General features: G+C 45.3%; 1 protein-coding gene across 4 annotated transcripts in view; it reads right to left on the bottom strand.

The window, feature by feature from the left end:
- Positions 1 to 2,678: 2,678 nt before the first annotated feature.
- LOC138567526 (cyclic nucleotide-binding domain-containing protein 2-like) overlaps positions 2,679 to 19,674 on the bottom strand; it is a 304,324-nt gene continuing 287,328 nt past the window's right edge. For all 4 annotated transcript variants that reach the window (XM_069645804.1, XM_069645801.1, XM_069645803.1 and 1 more), the window contains 2 exons: positions 8,365 to 8,590; positions 2,679 to 6,600 (listed from right to left, as the gene is read on the bottom strand). In XM_069645804.1, coding sequence (XP_069501905.1) covers positions 6,460 to 6,600; positions 8,365 to 8,590 — 367 coding nt within the window. In that variant the 3' untranslated portion in view covers positions 2,679 to 6,459. The remainder of the gene's footprint in view (positions 6,601 to 8,364; positions 8,591 to 19,674) is intronic.

Genomic DNA, 19,674 nt, shown 5'->3' on the forward strand with positions numbered 1-19,674 from the left:
GCTTAATTGAAATGCAAATGGTTTGTCCATGGGAGGTGATGGTCACGTTTTTTTAACTGCAAACATGACCATCACTTCCCTAGGAACAAAGCACTAGCATTTGAATTAAGCCAGGTGTCGGAGCGTTACAGCTCGACCTGGAGGCTCAAAAGGAGCTGGGGCTGCGGAGCTTCCCGGAGAAAGAAAGCAGCAGCCGGCAGCGCCGTGCTGTGTCCATGGCCACTTCAGTTTGCAGAGTGGCTGTGCTGAAGGCAGGTTGTCAGCCACTCTGCAAACTGTGGGACAGAGTCCCTAATTGCAGGACAATTGCAGGACTAAATCTAGGACAGTTTGCCACCCTATACAGGCTGCAACCAACTAGTACCGGACTCCAGATTGGATCCCTGCAATTCACATTGCGCACCACACGCAACGGGCTTCATGCTCTGTTCGGACGATCCACGTGATTTTTCACACGCTCGTGTCTGCCAGCACGTTCGTTTTCGAGGACGGCGGCAGCATCCATGCTCGAAGGTATATATACCCGGTCAGCTCAAACCAGCCACACCACCCAGCTTTTTACTACACCTCCACTCCTCCAACTTTGGCACAGCCAGATTGTAAGGGTCCACCTATTCTAGGTCCAGAGGAAGGCTTTGTCCATCATCGGCCGAAATGACAGGGAAGCGGGACAATACAACACCCTGTCCCGTCCACAGTACCTGTATAGAGCTATTAGCTAGACTCCAGCAACGTCGACCAGGGATAGGTCCCATTTTTGTTTCTTATTTTTTATGGGTGTTTATTAGAAGAGGGCAACAGAAATATAGGGAACTCATTGCCATATAACGTAAAAGGAAAGGGCAAACCTAACTTAAATTAAACATTTTATGTGTTTGTTGTTTTGCTCAAATAGTTTCCTGTAGGAAATATTACTACTCGAACTGGATAAACCATTTATTTTTGGCCATGAACAGCATGCAATGTTAGATCTGGTCGGGCAATACTTAATAACCTTCAAAGACAACATGAATCTCTTTGTTTGTATAATTAGGTTTATAGCAGGAGATCACTTGCGCGACCTTGCATATTTATATATACAGTTGCTTTCAGGTATTTGTATGTATTATGTTTTTTTCATATTTTGTTGTTGAATTAAGTTCTTTTTTTAATGTATATATATCCAAGATATGTCACAATGTGTCGCATAAGTAATGAGGGATTGAAGTTCGTTCTGTTGTGACTGTAACCAAGAGCCAAGTATCCCTGTGTAACTGAGACAATCTCATGCAACAGCGCCTCCATGCCCTTGGCTGCTAGTGCACTATACAAATAAATAAATAAATGAGTACATCACCAATGTGATGGTGTCTAAAATAACTTTTTTGTGTAAAATATCTATTGAAAGTAGAGGGACTAAAGACCTCAGTGGTGGTTAAAAGACATATTCAATAACTTTTGCTTCATTCCAGTGCTTTCGAAAGATCACATCATTTGCTTAGGCGTTCATGCTGACCAGAAAAAGAGTTTACAGACTGAGTATTCATGAATTGTTCTGTTAGAGGGGTCCCCAACCTTTTGTTAGCAATGAGCAACATTTGAGTGTCAGATGAAATGGTGAGCAACTTCAGTACTGTGATGTAATTTATCGGCATTCAGTTGGTGGTAAAATGATTGGAAGAAATCATAACTGTACTAAGCCCAATACTGCTAATAGCACTGTTAATTATCAGTAATTAACAGTAATCCCATCCAGGTGTAAGCATAGTCCAGGCAATTAATAATGGCCTTAAACATCATTTGACATTAAATTGGTATAGAAATACAATATTTAGTAAATTAAGTGGCAAAAAGTGCATTTTAGGCACTAGATCAGCAAGACTTTTCAAAAACATTGCAGGATGTAACAAAATATGTGAGTGCTTGGAGTTCTCTCCCAGGAAATATTCAAGCGATTTAATGGCAAATGTTTTTTAAGCACGTTTCAACAGTAGCATTTACTCCAAAATATAAAGGCTTATTTTAAAGGGATTGTCAGGATCTTCAGGGGCAAATAGTGCATTTTTAGGCAAACAGGATGAGTAACACTGGACAGAATATGGTAGAATATAACGATCATTTTAACCAGCCTTTGTGTGGCGGCAGTGTTATCCACCTAAGAAATATAGTGGAAAATCAGCTTCTTGAAGCACTCAAGGCCTGTTACATTGATGCTAAGTGATTAGGAATAAAAAAACATTTTTCTGATGGATTTGGGTACTCTTTCCCCCAAGCAATCCCCTGGGAAATATAGTTATAAGTGGTGCATTTTTTAAGCATGCTAGTGGGCCAGTAACAGTGTTCACAAATTGGTATACCACTTTACAGAAGGGGTGGGTTTTTTCATTCATATTGTACACATTATATGTTTATGATTGTATACCTCACTTTTTAAGTGCACTCCCTTGAAATGGGGTCAGCCTGCACTTTGCAAGTTCAAACCTGTGGCCGGGTCGACTTAGCCATTCATCGCTTGAGGTTCATGAATTCATAACATTACATTGGGTAATATATGTTCTTAAAGAATTTAGAAGCAGGAAGAATCTAGCAAGAAACATTACCCTAGACTAAAGAAATTATTTTCAGTAGCCTAAGTGAATTGCAATTGGTAGCTACTGTAAGGAACTCATGTTGACAACAGTAAAGACAGACACAAGTGATCACAGTTCAAGGGTGTTTATTGAACTATAAATGCAGGGTGGAAAACGCCTAAACTAAACCTAATCTAAGATGGGAGCAACTGTCGACCATCAAATGAAAAATATGGCAGTCCTAGTGGTGTTGTGTCAAAATAAAAGGGCCTATTCTAAGAAAAACCTATTGCCAATTCCTTACAACTAATTACAGAAAGAGTGTCGGATAGGGTATCAGAAATAAAGAAAGGACTGTTCTCAAATCATTAGTCAGGATGTGATTGCCTTGAGATCTCCCTTCCCCACGTTTTTAGCACAGGACAAGGTGGGACTTTGGAGCACAGCACAAGCTTGAGCCTTCCCAGCACGAGCTAACGGCTCTGTATCAGCTATCAGGCTTTTCGATGGTTAAGTCTCTTTATAATGAAAAGTCTATGCCTTTGAGGCCTGATACTCTCAACAAACAAACACAAAGTTCTGTTCTACGAACACTTTGGGTGATGGCTTCACCCCTGTGTCCCCCTCTTCTGGGCACTGACCCTTCAGACTTATTCAACAAATTAACAAGACAGTTCCTTTTTCATCAAACTTTGGGTGGAAACTTTCCACCCCTAGATCTCTCTGCCGGGCTCAGATCCTAGAGAACAAGGAGGGCACTTCCATTCCCCTTGTTTTACAATGTTTCTCGCTTTCACAAATCTCAATGTCTTTTTAAACAGGTTTTCAGCCTTTGCTCCTGGTTGTCGGCTTCCTTCTGCCGGGCTCGCTCTCGCCGACTTTTGTAACACACTGTTCATGTACTTATTTTGAACATGCAGGATTCACTTCCCTTAGCTTTCACAGTTCTCTGTCGGTCAAAGGTTTTCGACGGTACAGAGGATTTTACCAGACCCCTGTAGGCGCACTTTGACCGTTCTTCTCCTCTTCCTAAGGCCTTCTGCTTACAGTAGTCCTTTTACCATTGGGTAATCCCCCAGAGTTTTCTGCATGAACACCCACATGGTGCTGGACTCCTCTGTATCTGGTTTCCCCCATCTTTCTCAATAGTATCTTTTTGCTTTCAAAGTTCATTTTTATCCTTTAGCTCTTTTCTTATGGACACTCCCCTCGACTCCCCGGCTGTGATGAACTGCTTAGCTTTCTGATGTCTTGGAGTCAAGGTTTGTACCACTGAGGCAAGCGCTCTCCCTGGCTTGGTAATCAGCAGAGGAGAGTCTTGCGTACCGGGCACATCTGTTGCAATACACGTTGGCTATTGTTCGCAGACTTATCGTTCCCTCTGCGGAGGTTCCACGGGCCTTGGTCGAATAAGGAAAAAGTCAACTCTCTCCTTGTCTCCCTCTTGGTCTGCGCCGTCTTTCTCCTCCTCTTCAACTGCCGTGTTGAGTTAGCTCTTATGTTGTGCGATCTGCCTTGCTCGTCCTGTGCTCCACCTTTTATCCCTGTGGATAAGGGAAAGGGCCGCCAGGTGTGTGTGTGTGTGTGTGTGTGTGTGTGTGTGTGTATGTGTGTGTGATTCTGGTCAATTGCCTGACTCTGCCTGACCCTGGTATTGGGACGCGTCCGGTAAACGGCTCTGGTGTTAGGCCGTTGTCTTTCTTATTGTGCAAAAGTGTTTGTGTGCACAAAGGGGGCAGGGGCAGTGTTTTGGAATATCCTACGTGGTAGAATGGGGAAAAGGTGTTGAAAGAAGGGGGATGCTGCGTCTCGCCCGTCTGTGTCCCACTCCCCAAAGACCCCCATCCATGTGATCCTCCCTCACTGGTCCACCCCCAGGAACTGGATCCAATAGTGATGGCCGTTTCCTGGCCACCTGGTTGATCGATCTCTGGGGACTAGCCAGGTAGACACAGTCAGGTTTCTTAACCTACACTAATTAATTTTGCATAATTTGGAACTCATTCCCCTTAGCAACCCATTAGTCACATGCCAGATAAGCAAAGCATCATACAATGTGAATTTCCCCACCAGGCACTGCAATACAAGTAGTATGTATCGTGTGCAAATTATGACACAAACTTCACATGTACATAAATTGACATAAGCAAATTGTTTAAGAAGGAAAGTTTGAGCATGCATGCCACTTATTTGTCCAATATGCAGGTACCAGCTGTAAAGGCACAGAAGTTGGCAATTGTCACCAGAACATGAACATGGGCATTTGGTTCGATGATGTTTCCCATTAATGCTCTTCTGTACTGGAAAGAAGAATCATAAGATGAAAATGTCTTCACAAAGATTATGCAATTAGTGTGGAACATTTTGGACAAAAAAATAGCATTTTGGCAACAAACGCAAATCATACATGTACAAAAGAAGCTTATTGGAACTTCCTTGACAGTTGGGCATTCAAGTCACTTATTTTCTGACTTAATTTTGCACTATTCAGCAACTAACCCCTTTACTGTCGACCTGAGTGCAGCAGGGGAATGCTCAGTTGGCGGCAACATGATCTTAGTAGATTGTGTACTTAATCCAGCCAGCGATGCACCTCATAGTGTACCAGAGCTCCAAGTGGCATAGAAATGTTAGAGTGCTAAGACAGGGATTGTCTCAATATGGGTGGGTTCCGTGGGGAGTATTTTGTACTTCTGATTACAGATCAGTGCAATGGGTATTCACGTGGATGGCCAGGCCAACCTGGTGTCTGTGCTTCAGGTTCTCTTCAATCACTGAGGACCGTCTCATCTGAACCCCCAAGAGATTAATTTCTGTAGCCACTCCCTTGCTCCCTGCACCCATCTGGCCTGCTCCACCACTCAGACCACTCTCCTGATGCCTCCAAAGCTAATGCTTCAACAACTAACAGTAGGTCATGCCTGTCAAACAGAGCAGGCTCATTGGATAGCCTTCCCGTGCAGTTCTGGCTCAGGGTACACTGCCATTGATGTCTCATTCCTGAATGTCCTTCTTAGCCTCCACCAATGACCCAGAGCAACTGGTGAGAAACATTAGAGTCAAGAGACCAACATGTTGCTCGTGAGCTCCATGTTGGGGATCACTGTTTTAGGCCATTTTTCGTGTTATAGTAGTTTCCAGGAAGCAGGACAGAAAGGACACAGGGTTTCAATTACATTATTCATTGAATACCACTTAATCATTTATTCAGTGCAGATTGTCAAGTACATTGTGCTCAGTGTAAAAGGGTGCAATTTACTGCAGAAAAGAGGAGAGCATTCCAAACAGAAATAGTATGGGTGGAATCACAATGGTGGTATGAGATCAGTGCATATTCCTAGCTATCCAACTCTTCGCTGGTGAGGTAGTGCAGCATATGCCGTGCAAAAAAAGTCTTGGTATGGCGGAGACTACGTAAACACATTTCTGCAAATGCCTCTAATTGCCCTTCCGACATGAGACCCACAAGATCAGTCCACGGCCTGCTATTCTTGCCGTACTCAACCACCCTTCTGTTTTTCCTTTTTCAGCAAAAGCATCAGCAAATAATTGGGTCGCAGGCTTCACCGAAATAACATCATATTTGCAGTGTACTGTTGTGAGCGTGGACACACAGATATGATGCATAATTGTGCTTTTGACCCACCCACTGCTAGGGGCACACTAGTCCTAATACCGGCATGCCTAGAGTGTATTTTGGGGAGGTTGGGATGATGATCAGTGTGGGGGAAGAAAAGGATTCTCGTTTACCCTTTGCATGCAGATAGGTTAGTGAATAGTAGTAGTGAGATGGGGGCTGCCTGGGCCGTTGGGCATCAATGGGAACCGTGTGGCTTCCTTCAAGCCAGCATCACCCCCAAATGCCGAGCTCCCTTACTGGAAGCAAGCCCCAAATGGTGGCCTCATGAGCTTAACACATGAGTCTCTTGCCGCACAGCTTTGGGATGTCAATCCCATGAATGAGTCTGGTAGCGATCTGAACCGGAGGCAATCGGTCCTCATCCTTGTTGTTCAAGACATAATCTCTCTGAATCTGCGGGGTTGTCCACATCTGGAAGATAAAAATACAAAAAACACACCTTGAAATAGGCTTGCCTTCAAGCGATGGCTAATTTAAGCTAAGCTCAGCTACAGCGCTGCTGTCCAACAGCGTCACTGTGAATGGAAAAGCAATGGCAATGAAGTCCCCCTAGTTATCAAGAAAAGGTGGCTACGAATTTAAAGTTTCAGCATCCAAATTGTGGAACAGCCTGGCCAGATTGCTTTGCTTTCAACAACCAAAAAACCGGGTTGTTCTCGCAGTATTGTGGATTTCCTCCCAGGAGTGGCAGGGCTGTAGCAGGTGTTATCGGCGCACAACCGAGTTACAGGTTCAAAGCAGCGCTGGGGGTGCAAAATGAGCATAATGCAGGATAACAACTGTTATAGCCCTCGCACCCCATGCCTGTGGCCAACTCACAAAATAGGTCAAAAGAAAACAGTAGGGGTTGGAGAACATTGCCCAGGTGGAATATTGGTCAAGGCAGAGAAGCAGCATTGATGCCGAATGTTGGGCAGCGGCCCTTGAAATGGTGGTTAAACCCTCTGCTGGTCCATTGTATACAATGGCCCGTCAACATCCCAATGTTTTAATGAGGCAATAACACCTGCAAAGGAGATCGGTCCCTGCGGGTATCAGCCCGCCCGAGAGCCCTTAACGAGAAAGAGGGCAGAGTGGCGCTAGTATCACCGTGAGCACTCAGGATTATGGTTTTTCCAAATATGACAACGAAATAAAAACGTAGCTTTGGTAGCTGTAAAGTCACTCCTCTCTACTCAAGTCCGTTCTCAGTGTTGAGTACGATGACGAAATCACCGGGAGCGGTGTCGCAGATACCAAAAGTACATTTTCTTCTTTTTTATTTTAAAATACCCTTTAGCCCCCTGCACCTTCGGCTGACAGTTGCTCATAGGGGCGTTTGGCTACAGGGGAAGAGAGGCAGGGTCAGACTGTGCCATAAAATTGCCTCTGGAACCAATGAAAGTGTCCCACCGTTGCGAATGGCTATTTATTCTATTTGTGACGTTATTTGAATAGTGAATAGGGGGTGTTTTTTTATAAAATGTGATGCAAATTGGGCATTTTAAAGAATATGTATTCCGCAACACTGGTCAAAACTACTAGCCGCAGAGTGAATTAACTCATCAAACTGGCCCACATTGGCCAAAAAAGTGGCCCACTTTGACCAAAAATATAGGCCCGCACCAGCATTTTGCATTTTGTTTTTGTTTTGGCTACGGGCCTTTTGCTCTATAGGCCAGTCCGGGCCTGAAGAGAGGCATGCTGGGCAAAGGCTGCAGGGGCGATTGGGCACAGCTCTCTTAACTGCCTTGAACATGAGCTTGTAGTAGTTAATATAGGCCCTGTTTGGAGCAGCCATATTGGCTGAGATCCCTCACAAAGTGCTAAAGTCTTTCAAGCCGAATCCTTCCTTCATTGTGGCTCTCTTGATATCAGTCACTGCACGTCGGGCTCTCTGTGCCTAACGTTAGCCTTTAGGGGGGATTGTGAGCTGCATGAATTAGCTAAGCTTGGTTAGTTAGAAAAATAGGTGGATGGTTAAATGAATAAGGCTCTCTTATACTTGACAGAATCTCTGACTTTCTTTGTGGGCATCCAGAGAAAGCCAGACATGCGTTCTAGCTGTATCCAGCCTTTTTCTTTTTTTTTTTTTAAAGAAGGACCTCAATTGGTTCAATGTTTTGAGTAGTCAAATTTGCAACTTTATTTTTTAATGCAAGTGCTAGCGCTACTGTTAAGTTTCAATACACTCACCTTTCTCCTACCGTCTCTGTCTGCGGATGTCAATCGTAAAATGCCTCGGTTGTCAACATCCCACACCGCGCTTACATCCAAGCTCCCCTTTCGTGGCTGCGTGGAGGGGTTCCTGGGGTTAGCGTGCGCCACAGCCCCGGATGTCTGCCTCAAGTGGCTCAAAAGGTCCCCTTTGAAAATCTTCCAGCGGTTCTGCTCGAGGAAGACCTGGCACAGCTCGTTATCACTAGGAGAAGAGAAATAGAAATAGGCTTTGGAGATTCGGGCAACATGATCTGCCTTCGGTCACTTATATTGTTCCAATGTCTGTGAATCACTTCTCCATTTTCAATGCTGGAAATAGAAATTCACACTTCGTTTTTGGGCTGGATGCACTTGAGTCTAACAGGCTCGTTTTAAATGGGGCCGAGTGGGAAAGCAAGGCACAATTCTTTTACGCCTTGATTTACCTCTCGCCCCATTTTGGTGCAGTAATAAGGCGGCAGAGGAGCACACAGCGAGGATATCTCCGCTGTGCTGACCTCTTAGGTCTGACGGACAAACTTGACAATTCCTATTGAATCCGCATTGGTTTTGCACCTGGTCAAAACCAGTCGGATTCCATAGGAATCCATCAGTAAATGTCGCCTGTAAAGCGAGTTTTCCTCAATTCTACTCTTTCCTTCTCTCCTCCAATTGCAAATGTTTAACATTACATGCAGAGCACACAACAGCATGTATGTGCACACGTTGCTGGTCCACTGCATGCAATTAACTTGGATTTAAAATGACCCTGCAAGTCTCCTCTTGTTAAATGGAGATGGGTGGAGGACTTAAGGCAGGTTTCCAGAATTGAGAAGATTGTTCTTCGCAGGAACAAAATAATGAATTTGTTCGATCAAATGTGGGGTACATTTTTGGATGTGTTCTAATACTGTATTTTGATTGATTTCTATTGCTTTCTGTTAAAGTAGGGGGTGGTGGTACTTGATGAGATTAAATGTGATGTTTTCTATAGTTTTATTGTTGATAACTCTGTTATGGTTATATGTAAATTTCTGCTGGGTTATATGTAAATTTCAATAAACTTAATAATAAAAAATGGAGATGGTCCAGGATTTGTCACACGACGCATATCAATGTGAAAAACATATTTTGAGGAAGGTTATGATATGAACAATAAAAACGTTTAAGTCTACAATAGTTGAGAATGCCACCACGAAGTTTAATACCAACAGTCCAAAACCACTATCAAGTAAAGTGTACAAACGCTGGGAATGCCAGAGGTAAGGTTTCTCCCAAAAACAACAAACAAGTGAAGTCTTCAACCACAGGAAATGACAACATCGGGGTCACTGCAAACTTTAAGCCTATGCAAAGTCCCTCCAACTATAAATTAAACCGGAACTTCCTTCCCAAGACTCACTTTAAGTAGAATACTCGCAAAAGCTGCCTAATGCTTAAAGCGATTGTTGTGAAGTAGTGGTGTAATGTGCGTTAAGGTTGTTTAATTTCTTTACAGCAACCTTTACGTTAACATTTCCAATGTTTGTAGCTTTGCAAGCAACCATAACGTTGGAATTCCCAACATTTTTAGACTTTACCGTATAACTTAAGTCTTTTCATAGATGTTTTTCCACTGATTTCCTCTTTTTGAGCGTGTGTTTCTGAGTTTGGGGCTCTCGGAGAGAGAGAGAGAGAGAGAGAGAGAGAGAGACTGACTGAGACTTCCTCTGCTTGGACCTACTGGTGGATGGGGAGGATACCAAGGGGGTCCGAGGGCTGCATATGGAGGATCTGTTACCTAACACCACCATGCCATGCATGGGAGGCAGGGGTCATAGTGCCACAGTTGACGTCTCTACCTCTTTAAGGGATCTCAGGAGCATTGATCCTGCATAGCCGGCTGCACCTGCATGCTCAGCTGCACTGGCGTGGGTTCAGAAACCTGATTTAGTACCATAAATTGCCATGTTCCCCTCCCACTGTCCCATCCTGTCTTGTGGCCCCTGGAAACACCTGTGTATAGGCGTCTTACGAATGTCCAATAAATAGGGGTAAAGTGCGGGTCCTGGACCAGGAAAGAGAATGCAAGCAATCCATCAATCACCTCCCAAAGGCCCCAGAGTCATACAGCGAAGACTGGTTAGGCTACAGGGGGCCGCCCCAAGGGCACAGCCCATGTGTGACAGAATGAGAGAGGGCCAATGAAGGGCAGGGATGAGCCCATACCAAGTCCCACATACATCAGGTCTGTAAGCCATCTCCAGAGGTTGGCCCGTCAGCCAACGCTTATCCCAAGAGGGCAATGTTCTTGAGGAGAGAGCCTGGAGGTTGGGGAGGGCAGGGTACAGAAGGAGAGGCTCAGATGCTGTAGTGAGTAGTAGACATGAGGCCGCAGAAAAGGCTCGGGTGGATTTGGAAAGATAAGCACTGCACCTGGAAAGTTTTAAAGACCTAGGGGGCTAGGGAGGCAAAGGTCGAGAAGGTTGAAAGAAGGATTGTGATCCAGGGGTTTGTGAGGAGACAGATTTGGAACACAGGGAGGAGAAAGACGCAGATAACGAGGACGTGAAAGTTCCAAAGGGCTGGGTAGAGAAGAGAACTGTGAGGAAAAATACCTAGAAAATATGCGAGAGGAGCAACCAACTGGCGGGAATAGAGACCCAGGGGGCAGGGAGTAGCTGGATCCAGAAGTTTGGAAGGAGAAAGACCCAAGTGGCTGGAAGCAGAAAGATCAGAGAGAGTGGGGTAGCGGCAGGAATACTGAACTGGCTTGAAAGAGGGAGACCCAGAGGGTTGGGGAGGGTTATCGGATGAGGGGCGAGGGACAAGAATAAAAGATGATGATTGAGGAAAGGGATAAGCACTTGGTAGAAGAGTTGTTGAGAAAGGTGGAGTGGATACACATCACAAAGGAGAAGGGTGACAAAGTGAATAGGAGGAATGATGGAACATCAGAGAGGTGAAGGAAGAACTGACTGGGGAAGTGAGGAGAACAAGTGGAATATTGCTAAGGAGGGAGACAATACATCAGCAGAGAGGTGGAAGAACAGTAGCAAGGAGTAGAAGGCGGTAACTCTGAAATATAAAAAGGTACACCTAGGAGGGATGGAGTATGAGCTCATGCTAAGCCAGAAGGGGTGGAAGAACCTCTGTACTAGGAGAGGGGGAAGGCCAAGGACAGGGCCCTTTGGGAAAAAGACTTCAGGAGAGACATGGGAGGTCGAGGGAAAGACTGGTGGTGACTGGCGAACCAGGAACCTGAAGGCGAGAGAACTGGTAAGATCTTTATGAAGTACCCCTGACACAGACCTTGGTTGAAGGCCAGGTTCACTGAGACACTGCCTACGGAGTCCACCAACAGGTTCCCGTCTGGAGCTTTGACTCAGGAGCACGCTCGCCTGGTGAAAGCCAGAAAAAGAGTGTGTGAATTCCTTAAACCTGAGACTGAGGCCCCAGGAGAAGAGACCTTGCGAAGACCAGAGAGGAAGGATGCAGGGACCCCTTTAAACCTGAGAAGACTAAGGACCAAGCAACCCGAGTCCCTGAGATGAACAGTGCAGACATGGGCGTAGGAAATGGGGAGAGCAGTAGGGACAAATCCCCCCCACCCCCACACACACAATTTTAAGTAGGGGAATATAATGCCATAGATCCCACAATCTACACAATCCGAAGCAAGGCAAGGGAAAGCAGGAGTTTGATTTTTCCAAGTGGTGGTGAAGCAGCAGGGATGCGCTAAGTAAAATCACAGCTGGATTGTATGGGCGAACATCCAGGTCAGCCTCGGCGACCCAGGCTGGCTTGGATGTTCGCTCATACAGTCTGTCCAAACGGATGGGTGGTTCCCTCATCGCTATCAGTCACACTGGCTGTCGTGGCTGGCTGCCTGGTGCACCATGCACCTAATTATTTTCTGCCTGTGCGCACCTGCGCATTTGACTCGGGGCACAAACCGCATGGCACGTGCCCAGGTGACCAGTCGGTGGCAAGTCTGCTGCTGCTAAGCAGAGCTGGCTGAAACATTGACGGGTTAACGAGCAGGCAGCGACACATGCTCAGAGTCAGGCTGGCGTTCAAGTAGCAGCGAAATTATCTGCCATTGCTTGCTGCTTGAAAAGATTGTCTGATTTAGCAAGACTAGAGCTAAAAGCCAGTGAATCCCTGGAAAATACATTAGACATAGATATGCCTGTCGCCGCTTGCATTACGATGTGTCATGCCGCACTCATAGCAAGTGCATTTTGTGTAAAAACAGGCGGTCTCCTTTGTCCAATTAACAGACTACAAGACCAATTTACCCAAGAATCCAGCTAGGGCCTGTGCCTGTCTACGGGAAACGCATGGCAGCCAGTTTGGAAAAACGAACATGCAGTGGCCAGAGACGAGTCTGACGTAGTGCACAGTACTGCTTCTACCGCACACCAGCCCCTGTGGCTTCTGCAATTGCCCGGGAGGCGAGGAGGGCGCGCTATTAAATGGCTCCTCCTGTTTCCCACCCTTCCCACATGAAGTTCCCTGGTAGGAAATGCACCATGTCTGATGGGGTCTATTGTTTTTTTCAATGAAATTTGCCATTGTCTATTTTGACAATTGGAGCCGGAGGGATCCTCACCCAGCAAGGATTAAGCAATGGCTGTTTTCTACCCAGGCATCCTCCACCTGCAGTATTTATGTGAACCTACTGTGTTCCTTGAAAAAATGCCCTAATGCCATTGCCCAGGCATAGTGCAAGGGTAACTTCCCACCCGCGCTCTCTGGAAATGGTGGACAGTATAGTTCCTTGTGTGAGGATCAGATAAACCTTGTTCTTGCCGTTCTGTCATTGAACGTTTGACCCAGAACTTTTTTTCCAACCGGTGAACGGGACACACTTTTTGATAGTACTCCGGGGCTGCGAGGAGGGGGGCTAGAGGAGGGTGAGGTTCAGTACTTTAAAACTTTTTTGGTAATGTTGGGAACATTCAGTATTTATTTGGAAATTAGTTAAATGCATAGGTCAGCATTGCAAGACAAGTTCATGTTAAAATGTCCACTTTGACAGCGAGACATTCGTGTGAAATTGGCATGATCAATCATTTGTATACAAATGTGTAAAGGCATGTGTCTTCTATATGCAAGATGCACCTTGCTTGCTTTATTCACAGATCAGAGCACTTTCTAAATCCCCTATATCTGATCAGCTGAAAAAAGGCCCGGTAGTTTTCTATGGCGTTGCTGCAAGCATTTTTCTTGTGCCCCGTAATGTTTAATTAAGCACTATGTCAAACGCTGTGGTTACGGCTATGGTAAGCTCCAAATACCCCATGATGGTGATATCAGGGAAGGTCTTGGGGCAGCCAGCTGTGTCATCAAAATTGATGCAGGGAGGAAGGAAGAGGAGGCGGGGAGAACATGAGGAAGAAAGAAAGAAAGAAAGAAAGAAAGAAAGAACGAAAGAAAGAAAGAAACAAAGAACGAAAGAACGAAAGAAAGAAAGAAAGAAAGAAAGAAAGAAAGAAAGAAAGAAAGAAAGAAAGAGAGAAAGAAAGAAAAGGAAATCCACTTATGAGAACTTAAAACTGCTTTCCCGGCTTGGCAGTTCACCTCTATTTCCTCTATTTCCATATGCTCCACCTCCATCTCCATAGATCGGCCAGTTGTGTCAACCACCGACAATATATCCCTGGATCTGTGTGTGTGGTTTGTATGTAGGATAGGGTGTTGCGTATGCATGATCCATCTTAATGGTCATGTTCGGTGTTATTTGATTATTTTGCTTATGTGACATGAAAAAGGAGATTAGAACTTGCGAGCTGGGTTAATTATGCTAGCCAGGCATGGACTAACTCACTTTACAGGGCATTAACAATGTCATCCACTTTTCTGCCACCTCCTAGAATGGATGTGAAAATAATGCTAATAGGCTTGAAATTAATTGTACTTATGTTAAAAAAAATAGCGAGTATTGGCAGACTGATATGATCTGTTGGCAGACTGTGTGTGCTTAACCTAAATAAATAATTTGAGCATGAAGGATCATTAGGTGCAGAGTTTGAAATTGTGGGGAGCGATTTAGCTCCAGCTTCTCGTCTAGGGGAGACTAGTTAGCACAAAACCAACAGCAACCTGGATCTAGTTTTGGTTCTCTTGCCAACTGGTGCCTTCCAAACATGCATATGTGACCTTAACTTTGAGTATTTGAAAATGTCCATAAAGAAATATTAGGACACACCTAGTAAGTTAGATTTGTGGTGTGCTGGTTACTTGCTCCTTGTTCCCCGCCGGTAGCTACTCCCGACTGGGTGATGCCGGACATCCAGGAGCTGGAGTTAGCTTCTTCGCATCGAATCTTAATTTGGAACCCTGGAGCTGAAGGCGAGACTCCTCTGGCAAATCTCTTAACTTTGAAAGTTGATGGTTAAGGTATGAAAATGTTGGTGCACTAACATCCAATGAAATTTATATATGCAATGTTCCTCTTCATAATTCTTAATTATTTATCCAAAAAGATGCAGAAATAATACATCAAAACATACAAAAAAATACTGTTTTTTTTTTGTATACTTTATATTTGATTTGGCTGATTCCTACACGGCTCACCGTTAAAAATGAACATTCAGTCATTCCGAGTCAGCACTAGAAGTTTATGATCCTTTTGCATCCTTGTCCTCCAAGCTATGTTTTTTAATTCATAACTTGTTAATCTTTAATGTCCTTTAAAATCCTCATCCTCTTCACATGTCGCACTGCTTTTATAGTTCTTCAGGAGAAATATTGTTTGTCTGATTCATTGCTGAATTGAAGTTCATATCTGGATTAAAGTGTTCTTAAATCATTATATTTATTGAATCATTGCCTAATGATCTTTGATTTTTTGTGATCCTTCAAGTGGAGAATCTGAATATTTGAGAGGGACTGGAGTGCCTCTCTGCCCCTGATAATAATTTGTTTTTTCTTCTATCTGGCAGGCTCTGAGGATGGGCTAGTTCTCATTCTACTAGCCCCCCTCCAGGGGCGTAGGAGACACATAAAATCTGGGGGGGACAGGGGACTCCTTGGGGACTTTGCTTTTTCTATTTATTTATTGTGTTTTAGTCAAAGAACTCGACTTTTCCCAAAATTAAAATTAAAATAGCAGTACGTATTAAATTACAAATATCATCACTGCATAAAACAAGAGAAAAAAAGAAAAGAAAAGAGAAGAAAATTAAAGGATGCAGCAGCAAAGAACATGTCTTTATATGTTGCATTTCTGGATTTGTCATCTGACTATGAGCTCATGGTAAGAGAGAGGAAATAACAATTACTTCCAGTGCGCCACAGCTAGGACGCGAGCTTGTTAAGAGGCTGATTACCTGTAGGTGGATTCCTGCCAAATAAAGGAGTTGCAGCCTTTTCTACCAACTGCAAGATGCTACCTTTTTTGTGTGGGGCAAGGAGACGTGTGTGTCTCTTGGAATGGAAGGATGGGGGTTTCAAAGAAAGAGGAAATCTTGCTTGTACCTCTGAGTAAGCCCTGTTATTGGAGTAGTGGGACCAGGTGTATGTTGTTGCTGCTTTGACTGTCCTCCGGAGGCTGGGGGGCACAGCAAACAAGGAGGATGAGCGATTGCAAGCCCACCCCCTTATAAGCACTCCCCAGGTCCGCGGCCGGATTCGTCAGACCCAGGGGATGCCTAGTAGGTGGGGTGTATGTGGACCCAGGGGGGTGGCCAGATGGGCAGCCCGCTATAGCGCCCCTGCGAGGGCCGGGCCAGCCTCTCATGATGAGTCTGGTCCCTCTTATTCCATCTCATGCTGGCTTTAGAGCCTAGCCTTTCTTTGCCTTTGTTATTCTGAATGTAGAGCTGGACTTAGTTCCTTTCTCGTTTAAGATTTGCTGCAAAGCCTGATCTATTTGATTCTCTCATATATTACTAGGACGGCAGAGCATGGGTCCTCTGCCCTGTTACACTATTCAAAGAGCCCCTCTGGCCTTTCTTTGCCTCTCCCTTGTCTCACTGCTTGCTTGCTTAATACATACCTCCTTGCTTGAACACTCAACATATTTTCACAGCTGCAGTCTGTCTTAACTTCTGTTTGTTCCGTGTCTTGAATTGGTCTCTTATTTCTGCTTTACTGTCTGCCGGGGAAAGGCATTTGCCAGTCACTGCCATAATGGTTCTACCTGGCCATAAAAGGGCAACAGCTAGCCAATATTGGAAGAACATGGGCATAATATTCTAGAGGCTGGCAACTGCCTTCCTAATGCTTACACAAGAGACACAACTCTTGCCTTTGTTTCTAACAGTAATTCAGTGGATGAAGAAACGCGAGAACACACATATTGCTTATAAATGAAGGGGATGATGTTACACTTAGTTAAGACATTTTGATCACGCCAGGAGCTAATTTCCAGCTGCAATTAAGCGATTACCTTTTAGACTTCTGGCTTTAAATAATGTTAGTATCACCTGGAAAGTACAGTGGTTGCTCAACAGGGTTCTTGGAGCACGAGGGGTACCCTACTTGTGGGCATGGATGATTGGAGGGCATTCTTGCCCTGGTTTGGAGCCTGGCCCTTACAGCCATGATGGGGGGAGGGGCCTATTACTTTTGGTCATACGTACCCTTTGAGGGTGGCCAGACATTGCCTCCTGCTTTAGCCCGCTAACAGTTCTGCTTTGCGACTTTATCACACATACCTGTCAGGTACCATATAACGCAATGCTACTAATGTTATCAGCCTCGGAAGTCTGGAATCCTTTGCCACATCCACTAGGGTACAGGCTTGCCACCTGAGACTTACCCATGTCTGAGTTGGGATCTGTTGCTCTGTGGGGAAGACACACACAGAAAGAGCAGGGCACAGTGCCCTTGTGGGTTTTTCACACTTCTTCCTCGGGGTGGGCACAATTCACTCCGCAGAGAAAGTGGCACATTCTAGGCAACATTCTCCCACTTTGACAATGTCACCCAAAGAGCTAAATTGGCCATTTGATATACCTCTGTCGACTTATTATTGCGCAATCCACACTGATGGGTTTAAGCGCCTGTTTTCTGTGAGATGGCAATTAAGGGCATTTGCCAACACACTCAAGAAGCACAGGACACCCTCTTACCAGTGACATGCCATGCTCACTCATTCTGTTCACAAATTGCCATTTATCTGGGGTCATGTTAAATGTATTTATTTATTATATGTGTAGCATCACGAAAACCCACAAGCATCAAGACGCAAAGTAAACTTCATGGAGTGGACCACTTCCATTGGCGCACGTTTTTACTTTTCCGCCACAAATGGAAGATTTTAGTGTAAAAGGCAGGTGAAATCGCATTGCTTTTCCACTCTGGAAGAGTGTAAATACCTTGCGCAATTAGTGATTGCTGGCGGAATTGACAATGGCTTCCTCTGAGAATCCATGCTGGCAGTAAGGCCGCATTTGTCTGGTGGAGGGGGAAATACAGGGGGTCCTGGTGTGTCCACTCGGCTCCCGTACTCTGCCCAGAAAATGCACAAAAATCTGGCCAATTAGAAAAAGCAACAGTAATAGTGTTTTCCACCACTTTTTTTGAACCGATTGACCTGGAAAATGCTGTGTTGCATCGGAAGAATGCATTCACTCCGCATATTGCCCCACCGGAAGATTAAGCCAGGTGCTGAACACAGGTGTTACATATTCTTGTGCCCAATCTGCATTTGGAGCATTAACTCACTGAGCTACCTTACACATTATATCTCTTCTGGGGCTTTACCATCTTAACCCCTTAACTGCCATGGGTATTTCTGCCAAGGGCTTTTTTGGTGATTCCGGTATGTCGCCATTCAATCCCTTGTAACTTTTATGTTACATAAGATATCTCTGCCAAATTTGGCCCCCTTTTTCCCCAAATGTAGGCGGTCGTAATGTTTCGGACTTTGCCGGGGATTGTGGGTAATAAATATTGGGGCAATTCTCGCAAGTTAGACTTCTGTGGATTCCCACTGGTGTCCTCTTTTTGGAAATGCATGAGGTACCCTGTATTCCTTGGTGGCTTCAAACCATAGGCCCAAATCGGTATGTCGTTTACATGAGCAAAATCTGCTCTGCAGAAATGCTTGGGGTTACCAGTGGGTTAGCCTTTTCCCTTTGCGCCCAGGTAGGTGCACCCACACATGTGAGGTACCGTTTTTGTTGGGACACCTGTGGGAACGCAGGATGCTAGGACATGTGTTGCTGGCGGCGTGTTTTGGTGGCTGTCCAGAGCGAAATGTCTGAAAATTTTGTTTTTTCCACCAAATTTCAGAGACATTTCCCTCTGCCCACCCACCGAAGCATGCCGGCAATAACAGATGTCCTACCTTCCCGCGTTCTCACAGGTGTCCCGATGAAAACTGTACCTCATATGTGTGGGTGCACCTACCTGGGCACAAAGGGAAAAGGCTAACCCACTGATAACCCCAATCTAGCAATCTGCCCCCAGGGAGGGGTACATGAGATGCCCCCCATCCATTTGGGGTTGGGGACGAGGGCCACCCCCTTTCCACTAATAACATCCATGGTGGTTCAGTGGCTCCCCACACCCACCCAACACAAGTTATAATTTGTTTTATTTTTGTTGTGCCCCTTTCCTAGGGGCAGATGGTGTTAGATGCTCCTCTGCACACCAGAACACTGCTAGCACCTCCACAACACCTTCCCCGGGTTCCCACACTACTCCCTCCAGCTTTCGAGACTCACGTGATGTGGTTGCCCCAAAGGACCGAAAGCTCCGTACCGGTTACAATGTACGTGCCCGGTTGCAGCCCTTCCTTCATTGGCAGTTGCCATGGAGAACATACAGCAGAAGGGGCGGCAGAACGCTTCCGCATCGAACAATCATCCGCTCACATGATTCAGAGCGGCGTTTCCCACGTGACGATGGAAGGCGTCACATGACTCGGAAGTGCACAGTTCATAACGCTTGATGCACGGAGCACTCACCGTTTCTCAGCTGTCTTTCGACTCTGTTTGGCGCTACGTTTGGACTTGTTCTATTGGTTTACCTTGACTTTGGATCACTCACCTGGACTCCCTCGGATTATCCTTTTGTACCTTTGCTTGGAACTGTGTACTCATTGCTGAACCTTGGTCCATCCCTCACCTGCCTTCGGATCATCCCTTGGAACTTTGTTTGACTTCTACGCCATTGCCCTATGGGGATTTACGCTACGCCTCCAGCCCTAGATTCAGGTGGGCTGTCCTGTGTCCACGTGTGACTCCGGTCCTTGTTGTTCTGGGGACTGCCTCTCATCTGAGTCTCGAACCTCCCTCACTAGGTCTCCCGGGTTTTCCTACCACCGGATAGTTAAGATTATTCAGATCCTGTGATTCGTGTATTCTATTG

Source organism: Ambystoma mexicanum, chromosome 2p, assembly GCF_040938575.1.
Source record: "Ambystoma mexicanum isolate Mex_15411 chromosome 2p, UKY_AmexF1_1, whole genome shotgun sequence".
Lineage (NCBI taxonomy): Eukaryota > Metazoa > Chordata > Amphibia > Caudata > Ambystomatidae > Ambystoma > Ambystoma mexicanum.